Source organism: Lytechinus variegatus, chromosome 3 (assembly GCF_018143015.1).
Source record: "Lytechinus variegatus isolate NC3 chromosome 3, Lvar_3.0, whole genome shotgun sequence".
Taxonomy (NCBI): domain Eukaryota; kingdom Metazoa; phylum Echinodermata; class Echinoidea; order Temnopleuroida; family Toxopneustidae; genus Lytechinus; species Lytechinus variegatus.
In genome coordinates, this window is record NC_054742.1 from 56,086,150 (window position 1) to 56,099,554 (window position 13,405).

The window sequence follows — 13,405 nt, forward strand, 5'->3', positions numbered from 1 at the left end:
CATGATATGATTATGGTTCACATGGAGGTGCAGTGCCTTGAAATGTGGGGCAAGGTCAAAATTCAAAAGTTGCAAAATGACACAATTTTGAAAGCCACTGTTCTTTTTTCCGTGGAGATGAGTGAGTTTCTCAGCGGTTTCTTTTGACTTTGATCGATAATCCCTCCTTGGTTTTAGTTAATATCCATGTGTAATTAATATTAATGAATAGACCATTTAATTTTCTTTAAAATGATACCCTACATGATATGATAATGGTTCACATGGAGGTGCAGTGCCTTGAAGTATGGGGCAAGGTCAAAATTCAAAAATTGCAAAATGACACAATATTGAAAGTCACTGTTCTTTTTTCCGTGGTTTCTCAGCAGTTTCTTTTACTTGTTTTCATGCACCTTAACATCAACATTAACATGCAATCAAACACACCTCTGCACAAGCAAACACATAAGAAACAAACAAACCTGCATGGGTATTTCAAACCACGACTCAAACCATGTCATCTCACAGAACCATCACTACATAAACCACAATTGACACAGACAAAAGAATCATATTTTGTGTTGACCCTTCATGACTATTTCTGCTTGTTTTGCAGCTTTTCAATTCAGACCACTTTTGATTCCTGCTCTTTTTGTGATGGCATGATCATAACAAACATGGTATCATTTTAAAGTGAATTTAATGATCTGTTGAATGATATCAAATATGCATTGTGTAGAGTTTGGAGAACTTACTGGCCAAACTCAGATTTTCAAACTTTTTTTGCTTGTTTTGCAGCTTTTCAATTCAGACCCCATCCAACACTTTTGAATCCTGCTCCTTTCATGATGGCATGATCATAACAAGCATGGTATCATTTTAAAGATAATTAAATGATCTTTTGAATGATGTCAAATATGCATTGTGTAAAGTTGACAGTTGGGAGAAATTAATGGCCAAACTCAGATTTTCAAACTTTTTTGAGGGGTTTCTTTGTATTTGTACACCCCCTCCCCCGCCAAAAATTATTATCAAGATTGAAAGATATATCAAAGTGTAAGCCAAATGTTTTAAAAATTTCTAATGAAACTTGATCATTCATCCTGCACTATTTACACCATATTAAGGGCATGTGTGGATATCTGCTGGTAGAATTGAATATTTGGTTACTCTGCTATCAATGCTTGCTATACAGAAATTCATTCTTTCATTCACTCCAGTTATTCTCAACAGCTCATCAACAGCTTGTTTTAAGGAACCACTAGATGCATTCTGCAGATTCATTCTAATTCAGTATAATGATCTGAGATTTAAATGATTTTTAGTATTTTGCAAACAGGCATTACATATTAATTGTTTGCACTCTTGCAACAAGAAACATCGTTGTGAGCTGATAAAATGCCTCTGGGGCCCGTAGCACAAAGCTTAGTAATGATTGTAGTACATTTTTCTACGAATGATTCCATTGACTACAATGTACAATCAGTCATGAACATCAAGCGTACAATCAATCGCTAACCTTTGTGTTACGGGACCCTGGGATTAAATAATTTTCATATTTTGCAAACAGACATTAGCCTACATATGTAATTGTTTGCACTCTTGCAGCAAGAAACATCATTATGAGCTGTTAAAGGGGAATGAAACCTTTGGAACAAGTAGGCTTGTGTCGAAACAGAAAAATCAAAGAATAAGAACAAAGAAAGTTTGAAAAAATCGGACAAATAATGAGAAAGTTATGAGCATTTGAATATTGCAATCTCTAATGCTATGGAGATCCTCCCATTGGCAACACGGCAAGGATGTGTGATGTCACTGATGAACAACTTTCCCTTTGGTGGACTATAAAATACCCTCAAAATGTCTCTTTTTGCTTTTTCATATGGTGATACAAACTCTTTATCCATGATGTATTCTTTAAAAATCTGTATTACATGCCCTCCTATAGAAAGAATACATGTTCTACTGATAGATGTAATAAAAGAGGCAATTTAAGTGAAATATATACTAAAGTAATGGGGAGAGTTGTTTAAGAGTGACATCACACATCTTTGTCGCATTGCCAATGTGAGGATCTCCATAGCATTAGTGATCGCAATATTCAAAAGCTCATAACTTTCTCATTATTTGTCCGATTTTTCTCAAACTTTCGTTGATCTGTTTCTTTGATTTTTCTGTTTTCACACAAGCTATCTTGGTCCAAAGGTTTCATTCTCCTTTAAATTGCATCTGGGGCCTGTAACACAAAGCTTAGCAACGATCGTAGATCAATTTTAGACGATTTATTCCATTGACTACAATGTACAATCGTTGTAAAAAATCAGGCAACAATTAATCGCTATCCTTTGTGTTAGGGGACCCTGCTTAGGTTTATATTCAATTGGTCTACAGGCAGTTGGTCTACTTCTAAGACAGTCTAATACCACATGGGCTAAATCCATTTGATCTACTATCAGTTGGTCTAATTGGTGTTTGGTCTACACGACACATGGGTCTAATTACTACATGTACGTGGTTCAATAATGTATTTGTCTAATGCTCACTTGGTCTAATTCCCACTTCTTTTACATTATCAAATCAAAATTTGGTTCATAAAACACTTCATGTAACCATATATAGTGTTAGACCAAGTAGATATTATACAAATAGCGAATAGGCATGAGTGCGATGGTGCGAGATTTTGCATGAGGTGAAAGAAAGATGCTCTATTCAATGAGGCGTTAGCCGAGTTGAATAGAGCGTTTCTTTCTTTCACCGAATGCGAAATCTCGCACCATTGCACGAATAAGAATATTCACTATTTGTGTTGTACAACGCCTCGGAATCTAGCGAAAATATGAAAAAAAACATGAGTTTCCCCCTCCAGTAATCTATGAAAAGGGGAGCAAAAATATTGAAAGCGAAAAGCAAAATCCCACAAGCGCACATGATCTTGGACAGCATTGCGCATTTAGACAGCGGGATGTACGCGCATTTTACTCAATGAAATCGCATTGTGACGTCACCTCCTAAAGCCATGCAATGGTACATTTTGGATGGTACGTCTTGTGTGCAACGGTACGAATGTGTGACATTCAGCCTCCCATTTGATCCCGTACAACAAGCTAAGTAGGCGTTGTACAATAGGCAAAATGGGAATAGCCTGAGAAAGAATTTTATGAAATGGTAAATAGACTCTGTGGCACTAAGATTAAAAGGTTATTACACAATCTGGCTGTGCAAAAAATGGGTTTAGACCATCTGTAATTGGAGCAACAGGCAGTAGACAAAATGGTTGTAGACCTATTTGGATTTTACCATCCTCTCACCATGTACAAAGCCCCATAGGAAAAATGCATCACCGTCATGCAGTGCAATTTGCAGTGAGAACGCCTAATTGATGTAACAAACCAACAAACAGCACACACCTACAGTTAGGCCTGCTTTTGCTACCACTGGTATAGAAGGACCAATTGTCTATGAGGATACTAATTTTTTTCTCTTCGAATATTTTTCCACATTGAAATATGTATTAAGGAATCTGTCCATAGAATCCTCTTGCTCATGAAGACCACATTTCTTGTCTCCTTTGGGTTGTCTTTACATGCAGCTTTCACTGAAGAAAGCCCAAATCATCATGTTTAAACCTAAGTAAAACTGATCGATTTTGATATAACACATGTTTTACATAGATTAAAGCCGTGTATGCAGGTTCAGTCTCCAGCTGATTAAAGACAAAATATGTTCACAGCATCATCATTCCATACACTTCATTCACAAGCGGTCACCATAAAAACTTATTTCACTTGATAAAAAAGCTTATTCAAGTGGGTTTAGCCAAGTTTAAATAAGATCACCATTCAACTTCTTTCCACTCATTTTCAGATATGTCATGTTTTCAGTTGCATGTTCATGATGCAATTATGATATTGCTCTATTTTGCACGAAGGCTTTCTGATGTAAATTATTATTATTATTGAGAGGGGGAAACTTTTATATGATGGTTACTTCATTATCCTTTTCAGAAGTAAGTTTTATATTTATTTTATACAGCTTTGAACATATTTGCAGTGTTACGATTACATTAATTATTGACTTGTTATTCTCTGATTAGATAAAAGATTAGAAAGAATTATCTTTCGGAGCATTTTAAAAGCCTCCAGAGTATAAACAATGGTCCATTATTCTCTCGAGACTCAATTAAGAGATGAAATGTGCAATGAGGATTTGTTCTGATATGTTTATTTATCATCCAAAGAGTAGAGATTAAAAACCATGATAAGATGATTATTTGTTATTGCAGATGACTGCTTTTGATACAGAGGAATATGCAATTATGTATTTTCTGTCATAGCTCTCATGAATAAGAATATATTGTGCTGCAAATATTCTTCTTGTGTATTTTTGTGGGGGAGCTTGAAATGAAATAATATCAAAAAACAAATCTTTCATGTTTTTTAAACTCATGATCTATCAGTAAAATTCACATGTACATGTAATAATGTTGTTTTAATTTTACTTATTCTAGCATTCAATCACTGAATCAATATTCTTGATAATTTCAATAAAATCTAGTTCTTGTACTCTGTATCAGTTGTCAAAGAAATACATTTCCCAATTTTCATGAAATGCGCCCAAATAATCTTTGATTGTCACCTGTCTAGGCAACTTATTACCAATTACACAGATATGAACTGGATAAATAAAGCAATCATTTTTTACTGTCTCCAACATTTATTATAAATTGTTTTTTTAACATTTACAAACAAAATATGAATTTGATTTTCTTTGTCTCCAATGAAAGCTGAATACATTTTAACTTGAAAGATACACAAACTACCAGAAAGTTTGAGGCGAGAATATGTTTACTAATGATGTTAAGAGTAAGCCAGCTATACACATCACTGGTGTTTTGTATTCAGGCATTGTCGACAACATTCAATTTTGAGAATGCCTGTGTACTGAAAATTATTACTAGTGGTTATGGTTATGAAAAGGTATTGATGTAGATTACATTGATAGGATATTTTGTTCTTTTTCATTGACAGTAAAACCATCTCAGGGTCCACTTGCATAGAAGGATCACCTACCTCTAAAGACCACACATTTGGTTTCCTATGAATAGTTTCCACATTGAAACAAGTATCAAAGTAACATGACAATAGAGGCCACCTTTCTTGTTCCCTTGGGTGGTCTTTATGTAGAGGTCTTACTAAAGTTGTACAGAAACTATTGATTTGATAACTTGATGGATAATTGTGAGGATGGAACAGAATTTATTTAATTTCCCCACATTTTGTATCTTTAGATGACACAGGCAAGCAGTGCCGGAGAAGGGTCATCAATTGACCTTGACCTTGGCCCTTTGGTTGACCCAACAAGTGCCCGTAACTACAAGACAATCCAACAGGTGAGAAATACATGTAAAGGACAAATAATCAAAGATCAATGCCAGTTGTACTATAGAGTGACATTGTAATAAATGAGTTCAAACTGTTTTCAATAAATTGACCACCCAAGTTTTCCAAATATAAATGAAAAGTACTGTATGTGTCAAATGATAATGATATAAAACTGTTATTGCTGAGAAATTGACAAAATAAGCATGGCATTTCAACTAGTTCTATTTTTTAAGCAATGAAATTACAGTCCAGCATGTGCTTTAATTCTGTGTCAGTCATCGTTGATGTGTTTCAGATTTAAATGAGTTCACAGAGTTAGTTGTATGTTAATAAACCAGGGGAGCGTTTCATGAAATGTCTTGTCAGACATTTTATCCGACAAGTACTGTTTTATCCGACAGTTACTATGGTTACAGTGCCTCTCAGCCAATCATAATCAAGGAAAGTTGTCAGACCTGAGAACTTGCTGGACAAAAATGTTGATGAAGCGCCCCCCCCCCCCCCCCCGATCTAGATTAACCATTATTTGGTAACAAGTGGCCTTGATTTCAAAGCCTTTGTAATGAAATTGTTTGCTGCAACTTTATATTTTTTGCTTTGAGAAAGGAAAAGATTCTTGCAAGCTAATAATAGCATTTGTACACTTTAAGTTTCTGGTGTTTGATAACCACATGTTGATGGCCGTTGAACCTTCTAAAGTACCACTTTCCCTAATAAATGTATATCTATGGTTGTCTTTTTATAAAAAAAAAATTATTGCAAAAACTTATAAAAAAAATAAAATAAATAGATAAAATAGGATTTACATAGTGCACATATCCACCTTGTTAGGTGCTCAAGGCACTCCTATATCACCCTGGCTAAGCAAGTGTACCGATTCCAGTGCTCACAGCTTTTTGATTAATTACTTCCTGCTGGTACCCGTTTACATGTACCTCACCTGGGTTGAATGCAGCACAATGTGGGTCAATTTCTTGCTTATTACACGCCATGGCTGAGAATCAAACCCACGTCCCTCAGATTGAAAGACGAGAGCGTTAACCACTAGACCATGATATATCTATCTTGGTTTTTGAGACTTGTTTGGTCTTCATTGTACTTACCCGCACATCTTGATCATTGTTATGAATGTAGATACTATGTCGCCTGAGTGCCTTGTGTATAAATGAGAGTGGTGGAGTGCGGAAGAACAACAAGCATGAACAGAGATTGCTGAGGAACATGGGTGCCCATGCAGTGGTTCTGGAACTCTTACAGATACCATATGATAAGGTAACATCACATTTTTTTCTGAAAATTACATAACTTATTTGCTAAAAATCATGAGAATTGTAGTGCATGTAAAATTAGAATGACATTTGTTAATATTTATGATATAAGGAATAACATTCTCAAATTCTCTCTCCCTAAACATTCAGTTCCTCTAAAAAATGTTACTTCTTATTTTTTTATGGTTGATGACTGGAAAAAGTGATTACTTTGGGTAGATAAATGCTATCTCACATGGTAATATCATTAAATAAGATATCTGTTTTTTATGCCCGTCCATCAGGATGTATTATGGTATCTTGCCTGGTGTCCGTTAACTTTTCTTTTTTAAACGTGATAACTTAAGTTTAACTTAACCTAGGCTCATATAATTTGGTGTATGATACTACCATGGATCCCATGGATGTCACAAAATTACCAACAATCCGTTTTTCTCTATATCTATGTCAACAGGCAGCTGATACTAGGATGTTAGAGCTGTTGCGATTGGCCCATGCATTCCTGCAGAACTTTTGCTGGGGAAATCCATCCAATCAGCTCCTGCTTCACAAACACATTCATCTCTTCCTCAATCCTGGGGTAAGAATTATATATAATTTCACATTCTTGCTCAGCTATGCATGAACAAGTCATATCATATTAGGTATCAAATCAAATATGAAAAACTTAATTTTATGATGAGGTAAATGAAAGTCTATAAATGATTTACTCTAATTTTAAAGAAATAATAGAAAATCTGTTTGCTCTTCTTTTGTAGGATGTACTTGATACCAGCAAAAAGTTAATAGGCATTAATTGTAAGAGATAAAGTGTCTACAATTTCACACCTTCAGTCTGTAACATTCCATGTTTGTTCCTTAAACATTGTCTCTCATTGGAACATAAACTCAACAAAGCCTTTCCCCGCAAAGCATTCTAATGGTAGAGACCCATTTATCTTTACTGACTTGAATAGTCTTTATGCCATTGGGCTGGTATTCAATTCAAAGCACTCATTGACTAAAGAATTTTTTTTGGCTAATGCCTCTTTCATACGATTTGACCTTTCATGATTAATTTTTGAACTGCCCAAAATATTTTCTACAATAAAAACGATTGCCACGACTGACCTCAAGGTCTGAAGTATATCTTGACACGATCATTACGATTACTCCACGATTTAGACGACGGTCTCAATCAAGGCGGGAATCGTGAGTGTCGGAACCTGGTATTGGCAAAATACATGTAATACTCAGATGAGCATTTTACATGATCAAGCCAAATTGCAAGCAAAATATTTACTAATAATCATAAATTATTTGTTTTGCTATTTTTTCCATCTCTATGTTTTGATAAATAGCTGCTGGAAGCTGAGACCATGAGGCATATTTACATGGACAACGTCCAGCTGTGCAGTGAGGTATCGGAGAAGGTCGTCCAGAGCTTTGTCCATCACATAGCCACCCAAGGCCGTCACGTCCAGTACCTCAAGTTCCTGCAGACCATCGTCAAGGCCGACGGACAGTACATCAGGAAAACGCAGGATATGGTTATGTCTGAAGTAAGAGAGCATTCTGAATTGTCATTCGGTCCTTAATACGATCTTTCCTATTCCCTGTGATGGTATTCTTGTGTTCATTGCTGTTTAATTAAATGTCACATTCAGGCGTATTCCATCACAAGCCTCTTCTCTCTGTAATTTAACCCTCCTTCGATACAAATATTTCAATTACTGTTTTCATAATGTTTAATTTGTACTATAATTGATTTGTATGACTGTCTGAAAAAAAATATCAGAATGAATGAAATAAATGTTTACTTGAATTGAATTGATATTTTACTGTTTCTGGTGATGTTTAGACCATGTTTTTTTTTTGCTGTTTGCATTTAGGGCAGAGTTTGAGATGCAAAGAATATACATTTGTCATTCTGCAATTATAAAAAATGTCCAGAGAGTAGGAAGTTAATTCAATTCTATATTTATTTCATTTATTTATTTTCCACTCGTGGGCTGGATGACCCTCTTCAGCCACAGGCTGTTCTTTTGAGGGGTCCAGTATTACTAATAATATGGTCCAAGTCTAGTTTGAAAAAAATTCTATCCTAAAACTGTAGTTACAGGTGGGGACTAAATCCATGATTACAAATCCTGCATAAATGACATCTTGACATTGCCTCTGTCTACAGTTGGTGAGTGCCGGTGAAGACGTCCTTCTGTTCTACAATGACAAGGCCTCCTTCAATTCCTTCATCAACATGATGAGGATGGAGAGGGAACGAATCGACGATTCCAGCCCCTCCCAGTACCACATCCATCTGGTACAGCTCCTGGCATGCTGCACAGAGGGCAAGAATGTCTACACGGAGATCAAGTGCCATTCCCTCCTTCCGCTTGATGACATCGTCAGGGTGGTGACGGATATTGACTGTGTGCCAGAGGTAAACTAAGATTGAGGGTAGCCGTAGGGTGGGGTAAGGGGAGAGGAGCGTAGGGAGGAAGGAGGATGGGAGGTGGAAGGGACTGGATGTGATGAAGTGAAGATTAAGAAGGGAGGCAGATGGGGAGAGTAATGATTATTTCCCTGCAATGGATGATATTGTAAGGGTGGTGATGTATATTGACTGTGTGCAAGAGGTACATGTAGGTGGGGATTGAGGGTAGCAATAGGGTAATGGGATGGGAATTGAGAAGGAAAAAGGGGGATGGGAGTTGGATTGGATGAAGGAGAATATGAAAGAATGGAGGAGGATGGGGAGGACAGTGATTCTCTTCTGCGGGATGATATCGAGGGTGGTGATTGATTTTGATTGCGTGCAAGAGGTACATGTAGGTGGGGATTGAGGGTAGCAATAGGGTAATGGGATGGGAATTGAGAAGGAAAAAGGGGGATGGGAGTTGGATTGCATGAAGGAGAATATGAAAGAATGGAGGAGGATGGGGAGGACAGTGATTCTCTTCTGCGGGATGATATCGAGGGTGGTGATTGATTTTGACTCTGTGCCAGAGGAAGGTAGGAGATGGAGAGTGGCAGTAGTTTAGGGGAAGGGAGAGGAGGGTGGGGAGGAGGAAGAAATGAGATGAAGGTGAAGATTATATATGGAGGGAGGATGGGGAGGACAATGAGTCACTCATTCCATTAGATGATATCAGGGTTGTGATTGATATTTTAAAAAGATTGACAAATGAAAGATGAGAGGGTAGAGATAGAGGATAGAAGGAGCAATGAAAAAGGGTGGAAATAGCAGTGAAGGAGGATGGAAAGAAGTGACTGAGGGGAGGTTCAAGGATGAAGAATTGGAATGGGGTCATAGGCATTATGTCTGGGAGTCTAGGAGATGAGACACAGTATGAAAAATATATAAAGAATAACATTGCAATCATATTTTGTTTATATGTTGAATTGCAACTTTATTCTTTATCAAACCAACCAACTATTAATATCCTAACTTGATATGCACTGTGTTATTGTTTGTACTGTACAGGTCAAGAATGCTTACATCAATTTCTTGAATCATTGTTACGTGGACACTGAGGTAGAGATGAAAGAAATCTATACAAGCAACCACATGTGGGATCTCTTTGAAAACTTCTTAGTCGATATGGCGCTGGTAAGTGTGTTACTTCTAAGCCGTTGATTTTTCAATGGAATAGAAACCAACTGAAATCATTTTATTTGTCGATGCATTGGTTAAAATCACAAAAATTGGTTAAAATCACAAAAATGGTCCTCAGACCCTTGGTACATATTTATGAGATTACAGAATAGTTCAAAAGACCAATGTAAACTACATTGGAACATATATTACAAATATATCAGAACAAAAATTACAAATAAATCAGAATATAAGTAATAATGTCTAAACTAAGATACTCCCTCCCCACCTGACAACTTGATGGTTTATGATGTGCTTGAGCACCCACAGCAAGTTGCAACCATACCATGGATACGCAAGCACGTAAACAGTACTAGTAACTATGAATCTTAACACCAAGGCATGCTCATTAGAGGAGAGTTCAAGTATGGATTAAGTTTAGCTTTGATGGGGAGTGTTGTGTTGTCTTGTTGGGCTAATGCCAAGATGATCCCTATGGAATCTCATACATACATGCATGTTGAATGGAATGTAATATATACGCTATACAAGAACTTGATCATTATTATTATCGTCATCATCCTCATCATCATCCATCATCATCATCCATCATCAGCATCATCATCCTCATCATCATCCATCATCATCATCATCATCATCCTCATCATTTATATAAGGTATTGTGTTACCAGAGGAAAAATTACACGGGAGCTTGTGGCAATTTTGCCCCTGAAATGCTCAACAGGGCCCCAAAAAAAAACAATAAAACAGCCCTGGGAAATCCCCATTCACCGTAGTGGTAAGGCTTATTTGCATTTCCAGATTGTGGCAATAGTTTCATCATCATCACCGTCATCATCATTTCTATTATATATATGTTTTAATTAGTATTATTATAATTCAAATTTTCATTATTATTCCAATCTGTAACTATTTGAAACTTGATTCATTTTGTGATTGCAGGTATGTACTGCAACAACAGACAGGAAACACACAGATATCATGCTTGAGAAGTATGTTACAGAGACTGTAATGAACATCATTACAACATTCTTCAGCTCACCCTTTGCTGATCAGAGCACAGCTGTACAGGTAAGTTAGCCAATACTTAAAGGGAAATTATATCAATCTCCTTGATTTCTACATCAACTGGATTTCTCAGTCACTTTATCCCTAAAAACAAAGTATTTGATAAGTTGTTAGCTGTGGTAATATTGGTAGGGACAGTGATTTCCTGCTTTCTGGTAAATCAAACTTGAAAATCTATTTTGGTTCCTTACTTTTCATGGGGAAATTCATTGAATTTATCTTTTCAAAATGGATTTCATGTTTTGGCTGTGTTTATTTTCTGTGACAAAACAGAATTTCCATTTCAGGTCAAGCTTGAAACAAAATTGAAAGTTTTGAGAGAAGGAAATGGCCATTTCCTAAACATAAAATCACTTTCATTATATCATATCGGCTTTTGTGTAATTGAAGAAGATCTCCATGATTTCTCACTCAATATTCCCTAATCAAATATATGATTTGAAAGCTCAGGTAATATGTATGTGACCACCTCTGAATGAATACCACAATATTATATTCTAATTTAGTTGAACGACTCTGTGATCATTTTTCTTTTCTTCAGTCCCACCAACCCATGTTCGTGCGGCTTTTACAAGGTGCTTTCCGTGTCTCATTGTGTCAGTGGTTGTCAGGGCAACAGAAGTTCCATGTTGAAAACTGTATCAAGACTCTCACTGATATTGGTATGTTTCATCAATACATCTTTCATCCCATCTTTATGTTTAAAAGCCTAGGTCAGATGCTGCATGTATTGCAATCCATGGATCTGTTTCATGAAGAGTTATGAACTATGGTAACGTTGCTATTATTGTAACAAAAACTTGAAATTCCTATTGAATTGGGTACCATTTACGTGTGGGATAACTATTGTAGCCGTGAAATATGACAGGCCTTTTGCTGTTGCAATATGATTCACAACTGTTTATCACCATTTGATGATTTTTGTTACTCTGGGTAAACATGACATATATACGATGATATGATTATTAATATGATGATGATGATCATTATTATTTTTATTATTATTATTATTATCAATATTATTATGATTACTATTATTATCTTTGTCATCATCATATTCATCATCATCATTATCCCAGCCATGGCGTAATTTAAATGTCCGGGGGTTAAAATATTATTAGAAAGGACTGATTTTTGTCATCATCATATTCATCATCATCCCAGCCATGGCGTAATTTCCTTCAGCAAGAAATTTATCCACATTGTGCTGCACTCAACCCAGGTGAGGTGAATGGGTACCCAGCAGGATTAATTCCTTGAATGCATGAGCGCTGAAAGGCAGCCCGAGCTAAAGCTGGTGTAATAATAATTATATCATCGAGCCTTGGAATAGAATATTTGTAGATAGATGGCACTATATAAATGCCTATTTCTCTCCATTGTTATCATCATAATTATCATCAATTCCCTCATTTGACAGCCAAGAACCGAGGCATTGCGATTCCTGTAGACCTTGACAGCCAGGTGAACACCATGTTCTCTCGATCTCAAACCCTGATGAAACACACGCGTCATTGGTTGAGCCAAGGAAGACTCAGAAGAGACTCCATGATGGCCATCTCCAGAGACTACAGAACAATCATAGAAGGCTTACAGGTCAGTTTATTTATTTGTTTATTTTTTCTTTCATTTCTGCATTTAAATGGTAAGCAAATGTACATGTACAATATGATTGTAACACATAAAGAATACAAACTTTAAAGAAATTACATGCAATTAATGAACGTAACGTTATGCAGACCACTGGTATCCAGAGCGGTAAATCTTGAAATTGATGGGGAAGGCGTTGCATGGTCCAATATTTATTTTGGTAGCAGTCATTATGGCAATTTCCAGGGATGACTAGGTAACACTTTTAATCTGGTGTTATTCTTTGAAATTTATGCAAATACCGACATGGATATTTCCTATAACCCATCATTTTCTATTTCATTGGTATTGTTGCTTGCTTAAAATTGTTGAAATTGCACCAATCCCTCTGTGTTCAGCCTATGCCTGAACTTGAATATTCAAAGGAAAAAAAGATGGAAGGCAGGAGCTGAAAAGTGTCTCAGAGCTTGGTTAACCTGTTGACTTCTGAATTCTGTGATTCTCATAGGCTTTGTACAAAGATG

At 36.3% G+C, this 13,405-nt stretch overlaps 1 protein-coding gene across 4 annotated transcripts in view; it reads left to right on the forward strand.

The window, feature by feature from the left end:
* Positions 1-13,405, forward strand: part of LOC121411438 (inositol 1,4,5-trisphosphate receptor-like) — a 121,004-nt gene that overhangs the window by 81,051 nt on the left and 26,548 nt on the right. For all 4 annotated transcript variants that reach the window (XM_041604174.1, XM_041604172.1, XM_041604173.1 and 1 more), the window contains 9 exons: positions 5,267-5,368; positions 6,495-6,632; positions 7,083-7,208; positions 7,969-8,169; positions 8,796-9,047; positions 10,092-10,217; positions 11,166-11,294; positions 11,833-11,953; positions 12,712-12,887. In XM_041604174.1, the coding sequence (XP_041460108.1) occupies positions 5,267-5,368; positions 6,495-6,632; positions 7,083-7,208; positions 7,969-8,169; positions 8,796-9,047; positions 10,092-10,217; positions 11,166-11,294; positions 11,833-11,953; positions 12,712-12,887 (1,371 nt within the window). The remainder of the gene's footprint in view (positions 1-5,266; positions 5,369-6,494; positions 6,633-7,082; positions 7,209-7,968; positions 8,170-8,795; positions 9,048-10,091; positions 10,218-11,165; positions 11,295-11,832; positions 11,954-12,711; positions 12,888-13,405) is intronic.